Source organism: Hoplias malabaricus, chromosome 4 (genome assembly GCF_029633855.1).
Source record: "Hoplias malabaricus isolate fHopMal1 chromosome 4, fHopMal1.hap1, whole genome shotgun sequence".
NCBI classification, from domain to species: domain Eukaryota; kingdom Metazoa; phylum Chordata; class Actinopteri; order Characiformes; family Erythrinidae; genus Hoplias; species Hoplias malabaricus.
Window position 1 is genome coordinate 13,769,382 of NC_089803.1, and position 15,032 is coordinate 13,784,413.

The following is a 15,032-nucleotide window of genomic DNA, read 5'->3' on the forward strand; positions in this document are numbered from 1 at the left end:
CTGAATGAAGCTCTTTGGGTATTACTCCGCCACATGCACACTCAACCTAGCAATCACACCAGTGCTTACAAACATGGGGGTGCCTTTTAGCTCTTTTCCACCAATGTGGAATTGGTTGGGATCGCGTTCACGCCCCTAATTTTAAACAGTCTTTAGGGTTCCGTAACCTGTTTATGTTGGTGGAAATGCACAGAACCTTTTTAAACATGTTGAGCTAAAGAAGTATGGCGTCAAAGTAGGTTCTAAAGGTCTGAGAACCAAAAAGACAGAATCCATAACCAATAAATGACGTTTCGTAATTGAGAAAACTGTCATTAATATTCAGAGTTATAAACACAGGTTTGTAAACAGAGTGTTTCTGTAGATAATCATCTATTTTGAGTTTATTATTCTTGCAGAATCTGTTTTCGCTTCCATTCCGCCTTTTCTCAGCTGTGCTCCTCTCAGTCTCGCTTTCGCCTCCAGAAATTTCTCACTATTGACGGGTTTCTAGACAGTCACTTAAGTTAAGCCCCGCCCACCCAGCAGATTCTGCACACCCCGCTACGTCACCGAGAGCACGGCAATCTTACCCTGACTGGAAAAAGACCGACCAGCAAACAGTTAAACCATGTCCAGTATTTTTAACGATGATGTCTTTTAGTAATGCACAGTTCCTCATAGCAGCTTAGAGTCATTTTGCAATCAGGGTTAGGGTGTGCAGAATGAGCTCAGTGGGCGGGGCTTAACTTTAGCAGCCAGTGACTGTCTAGATCCCAACACCGTCAAAAGTGAGAAAGTTCTGAAGGCGAAAGCGTTACTGAGAGAAGCGCATCCGAGAAAACCTGCGAAAGCGAAAATGGATTCTTCAAAGAAATATTCCGTTTACAAACCTGTGTTTATAACTCTGAATATTAATGACAGCTTTCTCAATTACAAAATGGATTCTGTTGTTTGGTTCTCAGGACTTTAGAACCTCTTTCGACGTCATAAACACGCTCCAGAAAGAGCACAGAGATGAGAGTTTACCGCAGTCGACTCGTTCTGCGATTTCTGATTTGAATATAATAGAAACTCGTATGGAAATAAAAACACAACAATGCTCCCTCTGTGTGTTTTCTGGGGCAGTGGTCAGTGCGAGTCAAGTTAGGGTTTTATTTATTAATTTTAATACATTAATAACATTTCTCCACTGCTCTCTTTCATCAGCTCAGCAGGACGGCTCTTGAGTCATACTCCGAAATACTCACGTTTAACTTGAACAGTGGATTAACCATGAGTACTGGTTAAAACAGGCAGCAGGGACCCAACCTTGGTTCCCAATAAAACCAGTGCTGATGTGGGGCCGGTTGGTTGGAAAGCGCCATGGTTCAAAAAACCCTGGATCGAAGCAGTTTGAGAGTTTGGTGGTAAAGGGCAATGGACCCATTTTAACATGCTGTATTTTCATAAACAAATAAATCATATTTTTTTTGGTCCTCTTCATGTTAAAAACTAAAAATAAACAGTGATAACAGAGCTGTGGTTTAATGGCTAAACTAAAGTGGAGGTTTGTGGTGTGGCTTAGATATCGGCGCTGGTGTAACTAAACTTCAGGACTCTATGACCACAGCACACCAGTGCCAATAGCCCAGGTTAAAGCCTAGTCTTTCGCTGTGTCTCAAACTGTGTCCTATTCACTATATAGTGCACTATTTCAGGGTTCCGCCATTTTGTGGTAGTGTCCCATCATATAGTGGACAACTTTCAGGGCACTCAAACAATCCCATGATACACTGCAAAAAAAAAAACTGACACTAGTGGATAGCAGATACCCATAATGCACTGTGCTGTTTGGTAAATATTCACTATCCTCCTGATCTCAGTTCACTATAAATGAATAATATACGGATGAGCGAATAGGGAGCCATTTTGGACACAGGTTCTTCACATTATCTCCACATTGGAACCACATTGGGTTCTCTAGAGGTTCTTCACCAGATATTTTATTTATTTTTATTTTTTTCAGAGATTTTGATCACATTGTGTCCCCCTAAGCACCTGTGAGTATAAGAGGACACTACTGGGGAGAACTTTGTGGTTAAATAGCATTTTTATAACATGTTTAAAAATAAATAAATATCAAATGTTGGTAAATAAACTCTGAAAAGCTTAGAATAAACCCTCGTGAAATCTTCTAAATCCCCCAAAGCCCCTCAGAATGACGTCCCCCTGCTCTTCAGAAGCAGCTCCGTGTTCTCCTCAGAACACACACTGTACAGAACCTCAAGCAGTTCTCTGATCAGTTTACTCATGTACCTTGTGATAACTGGTATTGTGTGTGTGTGTGTGTGTGTGTGTGCAGGTTACCACACCTCGGTGTTTGGAGTGAGCAGTGACTGTCTGCTGGACACTCTGGTTGGGGTGAAGTCCAGTGGCTGCACGGTGGAGGTGGTGCCCTCGCTGCCTCGACTCCAACTCAGCACATCTCTACCACGGTATTCCTCTCCTCTCTCACATTATTATAACAATAGATTTCCAAGTTCCATGGAATAAATATTAAGCCTGGCGTGTTGTGGTCAGTGCGGTGATAAAGGGAAAGCTTGAAACACTCATAAACACTGATGGAGGAGAGGAAGCGGAGCTTGTGTGTAACGGGTGTCTGGAGTTCACTTTGCCTCTGAGCGCGGTGAAGACGGAGCTGTACAGAGATGTGATGGATGCCTCCGTGTGTTTAATGGTGATCTCGGAGTTGCACGCTCTCTGAGTTTCTGTGTGTGCATAATTATTATCTCTCTGCCTCAGTCCAGCAGATGGAGGAGGATGGAACTATGGGAAGAAACAGAGGAAAGGAAAAATGGGGACGTATAAATAAAGAGGAAAAGCAGAAAGTGGAAGTGTAGTACCGCGTCCGTGTCCTACAGTTAGGACAGACAGCAGAGTGGACAACACATAAAACACCAGAGTATCCTGTGACAGGATGTGGATTTCACTCATCCCACCATGGATTTTGGATGGATGATCACGGTGTGTTGTGTCACTCATTGATGTAGCCAATCGGAGTAAAGGCCAATGTTTATACATCTGCGTTAGTGTCTGCGTCACTCTGCTGTTACACCACCACACCACTAGGGCTGAAACTCAAACATTAGTACACAGTGTAGTGGTGTAGAATAGTTTTATAAACCTTTAGAGTGCACTATTTAGGGAGTGTGTTGTTGTTTGGGACAGAGCATAGTTTACATGAGGTGCCAGGAAAGTAGTCCGTCCGACTTCTGACCAATCACAGTCATTACAATCGGTACGTTTCTGGAGAGGCGTGCGTCACGCTACGTCACAGTGTTCCTTCTTACGCATTGCCTACGGCGTAAGTTCGATGCAGAAGTATAAATTGGGCTTAAGGGGTTGTGCCAGTTTACACCGGAGGGAAGCTGTTCTCAGACAGGAATCACTTCTTAGCTGATGTTTCAGTTCCACCTTAAATGCAATGTTTTCTCCCTCAAAGAATGTCACTATTTCATATGGATCCAGGGGACTTTCTCAGTTCAATTCATTTCATACATTCATTCATTGTCTGCAACCCTTATCCAGTTCAGGGTAGCGGTGCAGTCTACACAGAATCATTAGGTGCAAGGCGGGAATCCTTCACAGGGCAACACACATTCACTCACACACTTACACACTCACACCTATGCAGCACCCGGAGGAAACCCACGCAGACACAGGGAGAACAAACCACACTCCTCACAGACAGTCACCCGGAGGAAACCCACGCAGACACAGGGAGAACACACCACACTCCTCACAGACAGTCACCCGGAGGAAACCCACGCAGACACAGGGAGAACACACCACACTCCTCACAGACAGTCACCCGGAGGAAACCCACGCAGACACAGGGAGAACACACCACACTCCTCACAGACAGTCACCCGGAGGAAACCCACGCAGACACAGGGAGAACACACCACACTCCTCACAGACAGTCACCCGGAGGAAACCCACGCAGACACAGGGAGAACACACCACACTCCTCACAGACAGTCACCCGGAGGAAACCCACGCAGACACAGGGAGAACACACCACACTCCTCACAAACAGTCACCCGGAGGAAACCCACGCAGACACAGGGAGAACACACCACACTCCTCACCGACAGTCACCCGGAGGAAACCCACGCAGACACAGGGAGAACACACCACATTCCTCACCGACAGTCACCCGGAGGAAACCCACGCAGACACAGGGAGAACACACCACACTCCTCACAGACAGTCACCCGGAGGAAACCCACGCAGACACAGGGAGAACACACCACACTCCTCACAAACAGTCACCCGGAGGAAACCCACGCAGACACAGAGAGAACACACCACACTCCTCACAGACAGTCACCCGGAGGAAACCCACACAGACACAGAGAGAACACACCACACTCCTCACAGACAGTCACCCGGAGGAAACCCACACAGACACAGAGAGAACACACCACACTCCTCACAAACAGTCACCCGGAGGAAACCCACGCAGACACAGAGAGAACACACCACACTCCTTACAGACAGTCACCCGTGATAGTGTTCAGTTGTCCCTCTGAACACGTAGGCTGTCCTGATTCTTAGTCACAATAAATAAGCTTCCTACTGAGATACCTTACTCTGGCTGAATTTTAAGGCAGCTCCCAGAGCAAATATTATACAAACTGTGATAAAAACGGGAGGAGCACAGTGCATGGCGCTGACGTGCTGAGGAGATTCTAGCAGCTGAACTGTGATAGAGTTGCTCTCTAACTACAGCAGCTCAATAATATGCCTGATGAGGACAGACGTTGGTTACAGCGCTTACAACGCACCTCACTAGATTTTGGGACAGAACCCCGAGTTATCATCAGAACTATGCAGACCAGTGCACAGCTAGTAGCCTGGGAAGGAAGCACTGCTCTTTTTAATCAAGCTCCTTAAGGCTCATCCTGATTCGTGGGGGAAGATTACGTTCCAAGGGGGACACTAGAAAACAAGGGAAACTGCTCTCTGTTTACGCACTGCTCTTTGTTTGCTTTGCTCTGGCGTGGACCCAGAGTAGAATGGGTTCCTTTTCTGAGTTTTTGGTTCCTCTCTGTGTAGGACAAGGCCTGACTCCACTTCTGAACTAGAGGGACCTTCCAGCCCTCAGACAGCTCTGCAACGGACAGTGGACCTGGCTTTAATGTGTCCGTGAGCTTGGGGTGGGATCAGCTCGGGGGGTTTCTGTTGTAGTGGTGGAGCGTGAAGTGACGAATGAGTTAATGTTGTGGAGCTTCTGAAAAACACAGGTTCTGCTCCAGAGCTAGTCTCAGACTCAGAGTGAAGGAGGAAATGAGGACACACTCCTCCCCCTCCTCTCTCATTTCTCTCTTTCTCTCTCTTTCTTTATAGATTTCACATTCAGAAAAAGTTTTGTTTCCTTCTTTCTCTCATGCGATCTGTGCGTTTCTGGTTTTCTCTGCTTTTCCCCCCTCTCGCTCTCTCTCTCTCTCTCTCTCTCTCTCTCTCTCTCTCTCTCTCTCTCTCTCTCTCTCGCTCTCTCTCTCTCTCTCTCTCGCTCTCTCTCTCTCTCTCTCTCGCTCTCGCTCTCTCTCTCGCTCTCTCTCTTTCTCTCTCTCTCGCTCTCTCTCTCTCTCTGTTGTCTTGTTAGTGGATGTACATGGCATAATAAAGTGGAGAAATACAGAATGGCTTTTATTGTGTGTGTGTGTGTGTGTGTGTGCCTGCGCAGGTCTGCCCGTGTGTGTGGTGAAGATCTGTCCAGCAGTGTGTCTCTGCAGCTCTTCAATGGAGAAACTCAGCAGCTTGTCATCAGTCTGGAGAACATTGGCTCAGAAACCCTCAACACACTGGAGCTGTCCTCTAAAACCCTCTCCACTAAAGGTACACACACACATACACACACACACACACACACACACACTCATGAAGTGTTGGTCCTGTGAAAGCCTCAGTCATTCTTCTGTGAAAGCTGATGACCTGCATGCCCCACCCCCAACCCCACCCTGGTCCACACATGAACACAGTTCTGGGTCTTAATGAAAAACGTCAAAACACCACAAGGATCCAAAATATCAGAAGCGTTCTCTGCACTGCTGTGTCTGATCCACTGGTACCAGCACAACACACACTAACACACCACCACCATGTCAGTGTCACTGCAGCGCTGAGAATGATCCACCACCACATCACACCTGCTCTGTGGGGGCAACAGAAAGACTGCAGTCTGTGACTGTAGGAGTCTAAAGTGCTCCTGTGTGGTGTGTGTGGGGATTAAAAGGAGGTGTCTTTAATGTTCTGGCTGATGGGTATGTGTTTAATGATGATATAAGACTCTTTAGCAGTATGGAGTAGAGATGTTTTTTTTTCTGTGAGGTGTTTGATTCATCACAAGACTGGTCGCCGTGGACACCATCGTAACAACAACACACCGTGTTTCACCTGTTTAAAATGCTGTCCAACTCTCTCTCTCTGTGTGTGTGTGTGTGTGTGTGTGTGTGTGTGTGTGTGTGTGTGTGAGGGGCTGGCTGTCTGCCAGAGGTGTACCATGGGTCACGAACAATGATTGCTCTTATGTACCAGTAAACACTTTATCCTTCAGAGAGAGAGAGAGAGGAGTAGAAGGGGAGAGGATAGAAATAGACAGTGAGAGGGAATTAAAAGAGAGGTGTGTGTGGGGGGGGTGGGGGCTCTGTTAATATTAGAAGGAGTAGAAACACTGTTGATAGTGTTTATTGTTGATTTCCTCTTAGTTTTCTCTGAATGTCTATTTTTAATGCTGCCTTTCCCTTCTTTCTCTGTTTCTCTCTTCTTCTCTTCTCCCTCATCTCTCTCTCTCTCTCTCTCTCTCTCTCTCTCTCTCTAATTGTTCCTTTCAGAATGTGTAGAACGGCCCTCTCTGTTTCTCTGCTCTAGTCCCTGACAGTGAGATTGTGTGTTTATTAATATTTTATGAATTTGTTTGAGTTCTTTATTGCTGCAGGGTTTTGTCTTTTATGCTGTTTTCTTTCTTTACTCGCCTTCAGAACACACACACACACACACACACACACACACACAAGTAGATACATGGCCACACACACAAAAGAGTCTTGAGTCTCTGAGGTAGGAGTCTGATCCGAGTCTCTGAGGTGGGAGTCTGAGCTCAGTCTTGAGTCTCTGAGGTGGGAGTCTGAGTCGAGTCTCTGAGGTGGGAGTCTGAGCTCAGTCTTGAGTCTCTGAGGTGGGAGTCTGAGTCGAGTCTCTGAGGTGGGAGTCTGAGCTCAGTCTTGAGTCTCTGAGGTGGGAGTCTGAGTCGAGTCTCTGAGGTGGGAGTCTGAGCTCAGTCTTGAGTCTCTGAGGTGGGAGTCTGAGTCGAGTCTCTGAGGTGGGAGTCTGAGCTCAGTCTTGAGTCTCTGAGGTGGGAGTCTGAGTCGAGTCTCTGAGGTGGGAGTCTGAGCTCAGTCTTGAGTCTCTGAGGTGGGAGTCTGAGTCGAGTCTCTGAGGTGGGAGTCTGAGCTCAGTCTTGAGTCTCTGAGGTGGGAGTCTGAGTCGAGTCTCTGTGGTGGGAGTCTGAGCCGAGTCTCGAGTCTCTGAAGTATGAGTCTGAGCTCAGTCTTGAGTCTCTGTGGTGGGAGTCTGAGTCGAGTCTCTGTGGTGGGAGTCTGAGCCGAGTCTCGAGTCTCTGAAGTACGAGTCTGAGCTCAGTCTTGAGTCTCTGAGGTGGGAGTCTGAGTCGAGTCTCTGTGGTGGGAGTCTCAGCTCAGTCTTGAGTCTCTGAGGTGGGAGTCTGAGTCGAGTCTCTGTGGTGGGAGTCTCAGCTCAGTCTTGAGTCTCTGTGGTGGGAGTCTGAGTCGATTCTCTGAGGTGGGAGTCTGAGCTCAGTCTTGAGTCTCTGAGGTGGGAGTCTGAGTCGAGTCTCTGTGGTGGGAGTCTGAGCCGAGTCTCGAGTCTCTGAAGTACGAGTCTGAGCTCAGTCTTGAGTCTCTGAGGTGGGAGTCTGAGTCGAGTCTCTGAGGTGGGAGTCTGAGCTCAGTCTTGAGTCTCTGAGGTGGGAGTCTGAGTTGAGTCTCTGTGGTGGGAGTCTGAGCCGAGTCTCGAGTCTCTGAAGTACGAGTCTGAGCTCAGTCTTGAGTCTCTGAGGTGGGAGTCTGAGTCGAGTCTCTGTGGTGGGAGTCTGAGCCGAGTCACGAGTCTCTGAAGTACGAGTCTGAGCTCAGTCTTGAGTCTCTGAGGTGGGAGTCTGAGTTGAGTCTCTGTGGTGGGAGTCTGAGCCGAGTCTCTTTGGTGGGAGTCTGAGACGAGTCTCTGAGGTGGGAGTCTGAACCGAGTCTCGAGTCTCTGAGGTGGGATTCTGAACCGAGTCTCTGAGGTGGGAGTCTGAACCGAGTCTCTGAGGTGGGAGTCTGAGTCGAGTCTCTGTGGTGGGAGTCTGAGCCGAGTCTCGAGTCTCTGAAGTACGAGTCTGAGCTCAGTCTTGAGTCTCTGAGGTGGGAGTCTGAACCGAGTCTCTGTGGTGGGAGTCTGAACCGAGTCCCGAGTCTCTGAGGTGGGAGTCTGAACCGAGTCTCTGTGGTGGGAGTCTGAACCGAGTCCCGAGTCTCTGAGGTGGGAGTCTGAACCGAATCTCTGAGGTGGGAGTCTGAGACGAGTCTCTGAAGTCGGAATTTGAGCTGTCTTGAGTCTTTGAGATGGGAGTCTGAACCAAGTCTTGAGTCTTTGAGCCTTGTTCTTTCCGTCATTCTCAATGTTCTTGAACAGAACTTGATAAAATGCTTTTTTTAATTAACAATGTTTTTAATTTCGTATCATTAGTGAGAATGAAAAGCGTGCGAGGCTGATCTGTAATCTCTGACTTAATATCTTTCTGTGATGTTGGTAGGACTCCAGGACACACACACACACACACACACACACACACACACACACACACACACACACACACACACACTCACAGACAGAGACCCATCACCTGTGCGTTTGAAGTTGCTGTGGAAGCCAGACTAAGCAGAGTGGTATGAGTAAAGAGGCTGAGAGCTTGTGTTCTTTGGCTTTGAAGAGCAGCAGCTGGCTCCGTATAATCTCCATTGGCAGAGGTACCACCTTCTTCTGATGAAACACAGAGACGCTGCGTCTTCTGAAAGATCTTCTGAAGTCGTCTGAAAGTGACTCTGAGAACACAAGGACATTAGTGCAGTCAGCCACTCGGACATTAAAGCTACACTTCAGCACTTTAGTCTGCTGTGTTCCTCAGATTGGTCTGAACTGGGCGTGGCTACACTGAATGACACTAACGTCAGTCGATTATCCAGCCAATCAGAATTAGGCAATCAGTCCAGGGGACTTTAATTTAATGACCCTGTGTGTGTGTGTGGAGGTCTCTGAGCTTCTGGCCAGTATCTGTATGCTCTATCTGCTTAAATCTAAGACTTATTAATCTCCTTCAGAAGTGTTTGTCTTGCTATTGATATTCATGGAAACAATGCATTGTTTCATCAGATTATTCATGGTAAAAGACGGAGACAGAGGAAAATGAGACCCGTGTCTTTAGTCTCTTACACACTACAACTAACACAGGAGAGAAATAAGAGCATTAGAGAGAATTAGACACTGACCTATGAAGAAATCGCTAATATGGCTAATAGAGTATAACAGTCTATTTCTCCTCATTACGCTACTCTGTGGGATCCTTTACCTCCTGACACAAAGCGGCGGTGGGCTTCTGAGTGTTGTGAGACTCTCTCCAGTGTGGGGAGAGGAAATGTGTGTGTGGGGGAGTGGCTATTGCAGGGGGGCTGCAGCTAGGCAAATGAATGAGGAGCGTAATGAATGTCACTTGTAATAATTCCACTGTAAAGGCGATTTATTGCTTTATTTTGTTTTGTTCAATCAGATGTTGCAGTTTGGATTACAGTGTTTGTGATAAATTACAGTGGAGTCTGGAAGCAAAAGAGAGAGTGTGTGTGTGTGTGTGTTCAAAATTATTCTCATCTATAATTGACGTTTTTAAAGAGAGAAGGTCTTTCAAAGTCATAGAGTTTCAGTGTTGAAGCGGTGTGTTCTGAGCCTGATACAAGTCCCCAGACTGGCACTTGTGTTCGAGCCTATTAGACGTCTCTCGGAGAAAAAGATGAGACACACAGAAATGAATTACTATTGAATTACACACACACACACACCCAGCGAGAGAGAGAGAGATAGAGGGGGAGAGAGACGGGCAGGCGGAGCTGAAATTGTGTTATTTAAGAAGCGAGTTTCTCTCTTGGCTCCCTCATGTTTTATGTAGGGCCTGTTCTGTTTCGATTGCCTCTGTCTGATTGGAAGGTTAAATTGAAACAGAGGAATGCCGGGACGGTCCTCTCAGACACGAGCCTGTCTCCCTCCTCTAAAGAGCACCTGGGGACAGACGACGGGGGCTGTGTTGCGTGTGTGTGTGCGTGTGTGTGTGTGGTAATACTCGGTCGGGGCGGTCTCTCTGAAGTCACTGTCCAGCGAAAGGAAGACTTTAGCTATTATAAGGTATACAGTTATAAAGTCACAAAATGGCTGCCAGTGCTTTCTAAAGGTGTTTAAAGGAACACTAGGTAAGATTTGTTAGTTTTGGTCCTGGGCTTCACCCGCGGTTACAGCGTGTAGTTCACTGTTATAGCGCTGCACTGAAATCAGGGGGAGGCTAAGGGAGTCAGAGGATGGTTTCCTACCCCAAGTTCAGAGGTTACATAGTGCGGTTTCTACAGTGCTGAGCCCAGAGTAGCAGCAACAGAGGATGTTTTCTCCCTGTCACAGTTCAGTGGAGCACCACAATGATTCTGAAGCAGTGACCCTGTTGCTTTAAAACACATTGAATATCAGTATACTTTGAATGTCATTGTGCAGCAGTAGGGGCAGTGCGCACACACACACACACACACACACACACACACCCCGGTGCCTGGGGAGCAGTTAGGGGTTCTGTGTCTTGCTCAAGGGCAGATCATTACTACCGTACTATTGGAAATCCCATAGCTGCGCTAGCGGAAGGTTTTCCAAAGACATTCTAATAATCATAGCCTCTGTCCCACTGCAGTTTAACAGTTCCAGTGGCGTTTCCACATGGACACGGCTGGTTGAGGAGCGTTTAAGGACCCTGCTAATAACCCTCCGACCCCGCGCTGGGACAGAGGCTATGCCTGGCCGCTTGTACGGCGCTCGGTGTGTGTTTAACTCTCCTCCAGCACGTTTTTCTCGTGTAGGAGCGGCTCTGCGGCGGCGGATTTCCCGAGCCCCCGTTTAGAGCCGTGATTCAAGCTGCCTTCGACGGCTGCGGCGATTTCCCTCTGATTCTGAGAAAATCACAGCGTCTCGGAGCTGAGTGACATGTGCTCGGAGACGTGCCGTCTTCAGGGTCTTCTCTCTGAGATTAGTTCTGATGTGTTTACACTGCTGAGAGACAGAGGGTTGAGAGAGAGACAGATTGTGTGTGTGTGTGTGTGTGTGTGTGTGTGGGGGGGGGGGGGCGTTGATGTGATTCAAAGGAGATTTCTCTTAATGAACATTTATTAAAAATATACTAAGTTCTGGGTTTTGAGAAGGAGAGGGAGAACACATGAAGGAGAAGAGGAAAAAGCAGTAGAGCATGAGTTGACTGAGTTTGACTGTAAATGTCATGTCAGACCTGCCCACCAACAAACTGTTGGAACTGCTAATGAAAAAGAAACGGGGGAGTTGGGGGGGGGGGGGGGTGTCAAAGCCGGATGAACACACACATACCCACATACACACACACACACCTCTCATCCTGTCAGCACTCCTGCATTTCCAAAGGTTTCCTTATGCCAGGTTCCCAGGAAAATGGGAACGCTTCCCACCGGGGACGTGCTGGACGTGTTGGACGTGTCTTATTGTTTGCTATGAGAAGTGAGTGAAGGTAAGAGACCGTGCAGAGTTGACACTTTGTGGTGGCTTTGACTCTACAACAATCCCTCCAGTCCTGAAGACGGTGGGATATGATTTAAAGGAGCAGTCTGTAATATAAAGACTGTAGTCACTCTATAAAATGTCCAGGCTGTGATCAGAACTAATGGAAACCTGTTTAGTTGAAGCGCTGGCCTCTCTGAGAGCAGTGCTGCAGTCAGTATATTCCTCTGTGAGAAGTTTCCTTTCTGGAGCAGAGCACTGTTGAGTGTTTCGGCCTGTGGTCCCACCCACTGTCCAATCATAGTATAGTTTCCACAGCCCGGGTTGCCAGATGTTATACACAATATCAGACACAAATTTAACAAACCTCGACACCTTTCTAAAAAATCTCCAGGAGCAAAGACGGAGTAAAATGAGAGGAAACATTTTGCCTATGTTTTAGAGAAATGGAGGCAGCTCAGAATCCAGAAAGGATACGTTTCTCCTGAAAAAGTAACAGCACGTAATTTCTGGAAAACTATGGAAATACATCAGTTTTGCGTGGATTAAAGGTGTAAACTCTGTGTTTTAAACAGAGAAAGTGAGGAACAGTGAGTTGTGTTTCATAACCTGGTGCTACCTTCAGCCTTGCATAGTTGCCTATTTAAGGTGGAACAGAAAATATAAATAATACACTTGTGAGTAACACCAATATTTAGCCTCCTAGACTGATCCATTTAAGGTGGAACGTAATGTTTGAATATGTGAATTTGGTATGACATTTAAGGTGGAAGGGAAGGGAAAAGATAAGGAAGACAGCCTCAGCCTCATGTCGTGCAAAAGTTAAGGTGGAAATGGAAATGCAAATATGAAGCTGGTAACAGCTGAAAGAAATGGTGGTTTCTGGTTCACTTTCTAGCCTTTCTCCAGCATAGGTGGAGGTTTTAGTGAAAGGATGTACACTTTTCTGTGTAAATAGGTGGATTTTGGAATATTATTTTTCGCTCTGAAGGTCCAACGATCTTTAACGTGTCTTGCGTTCATTCGTGTAGGTTCAGATTTCTTCAACCTGGCAACCCGCTTGAGCGTCGTGTCTGGGGAGGGTAGCAAATGGCTCTCTTCTGTGTTTTGAATCTGTATTGTAGTTCCCATTTTAAACACTTGTTGTCAGTATTACAGATTGCTCCTTTAAGGACCCATGTTTATGTGTGTATCGCTTTGTCGTCGCCAGTTACCCCCCGGGTCAGTGGGTCTCCCCCCGATCTGAAACAGTACCCCATCCTCAGGAGGGTTTGCGTAAGCACATGCTTCCTCAGAGATGCGTGAGGCCAACCCACTGATTCTTTTCAACCTGACAGTGAAGAGCTTAACCCACCGAAGGAGAAGGCAAACTGCCCAGCTCTGCCAAATTGGGGAGGTGGAGGGCTGTCCTACTCTACTGTGTCGAACCCAAACACATTCAGTGATGTTGAGGGTCCAGCCTCCATTGTTCTGAGAAACATCCGCATCTTCTTGGAGGCCCAGGGAGGTCATCTCTGTGATTTAAAATGTGAACATTGCTGCAGGTGCTGTTCTCTGAGCATGACCCCTGTTCTCTGAGAAGTCCCATCTCTGTGGTCACGTCTGCGCTGGGGCTGTTACTCTTACAGCTGTCTAACAACTACTTTACACACTGAAACAACAAAGAGTGAACAACAATAGCATCTCCACTGTTTACCGTTGCAGGTTGTACTCTGGACTTTATTGTCTTTCCTCACGGCAGTTTATACAGGCAGCTCAGTTTTGCACTTTCTTTCTTTCCTCTATTGCTTTGTCTTTTTCTCTCTTCATCTCTCTCTCTCTGTTCTTCTGTTTCCCTCTGTGAATAGAGAGCGCTCCTCAGCCTCTGTGTGTAGGGCAGTGATCACTCAATTCTCTTTCTGTTTGTGCTTTCTTGTTTTGCTTTTGGTGTGTGTGTGTGTGTGTACCAGAAATAGATCACAAAACCTGTTTACACACTCACAGTGTGGGGACCTGTGTTCCTCATTACATTTTAAGTTGAAGATGTGTTTTACTTTAGGGTTAGGGCTAGGTTTAGGATTTAGATACTAGTACTTACAGAAAATGTTCAGAGTCTCCACAAAAGGAAAGGAAGTCTATGTAATTCCACCACAGTTTTACAGACACAAGTGTGTGTGTGTGTGTGTGTGACTGGGTGAGTGTGTGAGTGACTGAGGGAGTGTGTGGTCGACGGACGGACAGAGTGTGCGGGCGACGGACGGACGGACGGAGTGTGCGGACGACGGACGGACGGACGGAGTGTGCGGGCGACGGACGGACGGACGGAGTGTGCGGGCGACGGACGGACGGACGGAGTGTGCGGTCGACGGACGGACGGACGGAGTGTGCGGGCGACGGACGGACGGACGGAGTGTGCGGGCGACGGACGGACGGACGGAGTGTGTGAATCCTTTAAAGTGACCCTAATAAGGATGAAGTGGTAACAGAAAATGAACGAGTGACTTGAATGAATGAATGAATGAATGACTGAACTGTTAAAGGTCTACAGCAGTGAGTGAATGAGTGCCGATCTTCTTTCTGTAAATGCTTCATTCAGGGAAGGACTATGTTTGTTTATTTAATTGCTGGTGGTCTCTGAGGCCCGTGGTGTGTGTACAGTGTGGTGTACGGTGAAGATGTTCTGCACGTTGTCTCCTGCAGAAGTTCCTCAGTCTCTGTGCTCTGTCGACTTGTCGGCTGGAATCTCCATCGCCCTCGTCTTCTCCCCACAGCGTGTCAGCTCTCATCAGCCATCATCTCCAAACCGTAGCGCACAGAGGGGCCGCGTCTGCCCACCTGCCTCCAAACTGCAGCACTTCTCTCTTAACTATCTGCAGGAAAAGAAATGGATTGGGGTTTGAGTTTGATAAACAGTGTGGTTTAGCTCTGGCTTCATATTTCCACTGTGTTTTTCTGGGTTTAAGCTGCATGGTGTGACCTGACGTTTATTTAACTCTGTGCTCATTTCCCTTAGGTTTTTGTCTTGGTGTGTGTGTGTGTGTGTGTGTGTGTGTGTGTGTGTGAGAAGAGGGAACCTTCTGATTCCTCTGTGACTCTTTACCTCCTCAGATCGTTCCCCTGAGGTTGATTCCCTGTCAGTTATGCTTCTGTGCTCAGGCTTAATATTCGAACACAGGGCTGGGCGACAATTCAATATC

The 15,032-nt window shown here is 47.3% G+C and overlaps 1 protein-coding gene across 1 annotated transcript in view; it reads left to right on the top strand.

Moving 5' to 3' along the window:
- Window positions 1–15,032, top strand: part of trappc9 (trafficking protein particle complex subunit 9) — a 140,961-nt gene that overhangs the window by 63,910 nt on the left and 62,019 nt on the right. The window contains exons 14-15 of the mRNA XM_066668751.1: window positions 2,324–2,456; window positions 5,714–5,865. Coding sequence (XP_066524848.1) covers window positions 2,324–2,456; window positions 5,714–5,865 — 285 coding nt within the window. The remainder of the gene's footprint in view (window positions 1–2,323; window positions 2,457–5,713; window positions 5,866–15,032) is intronic.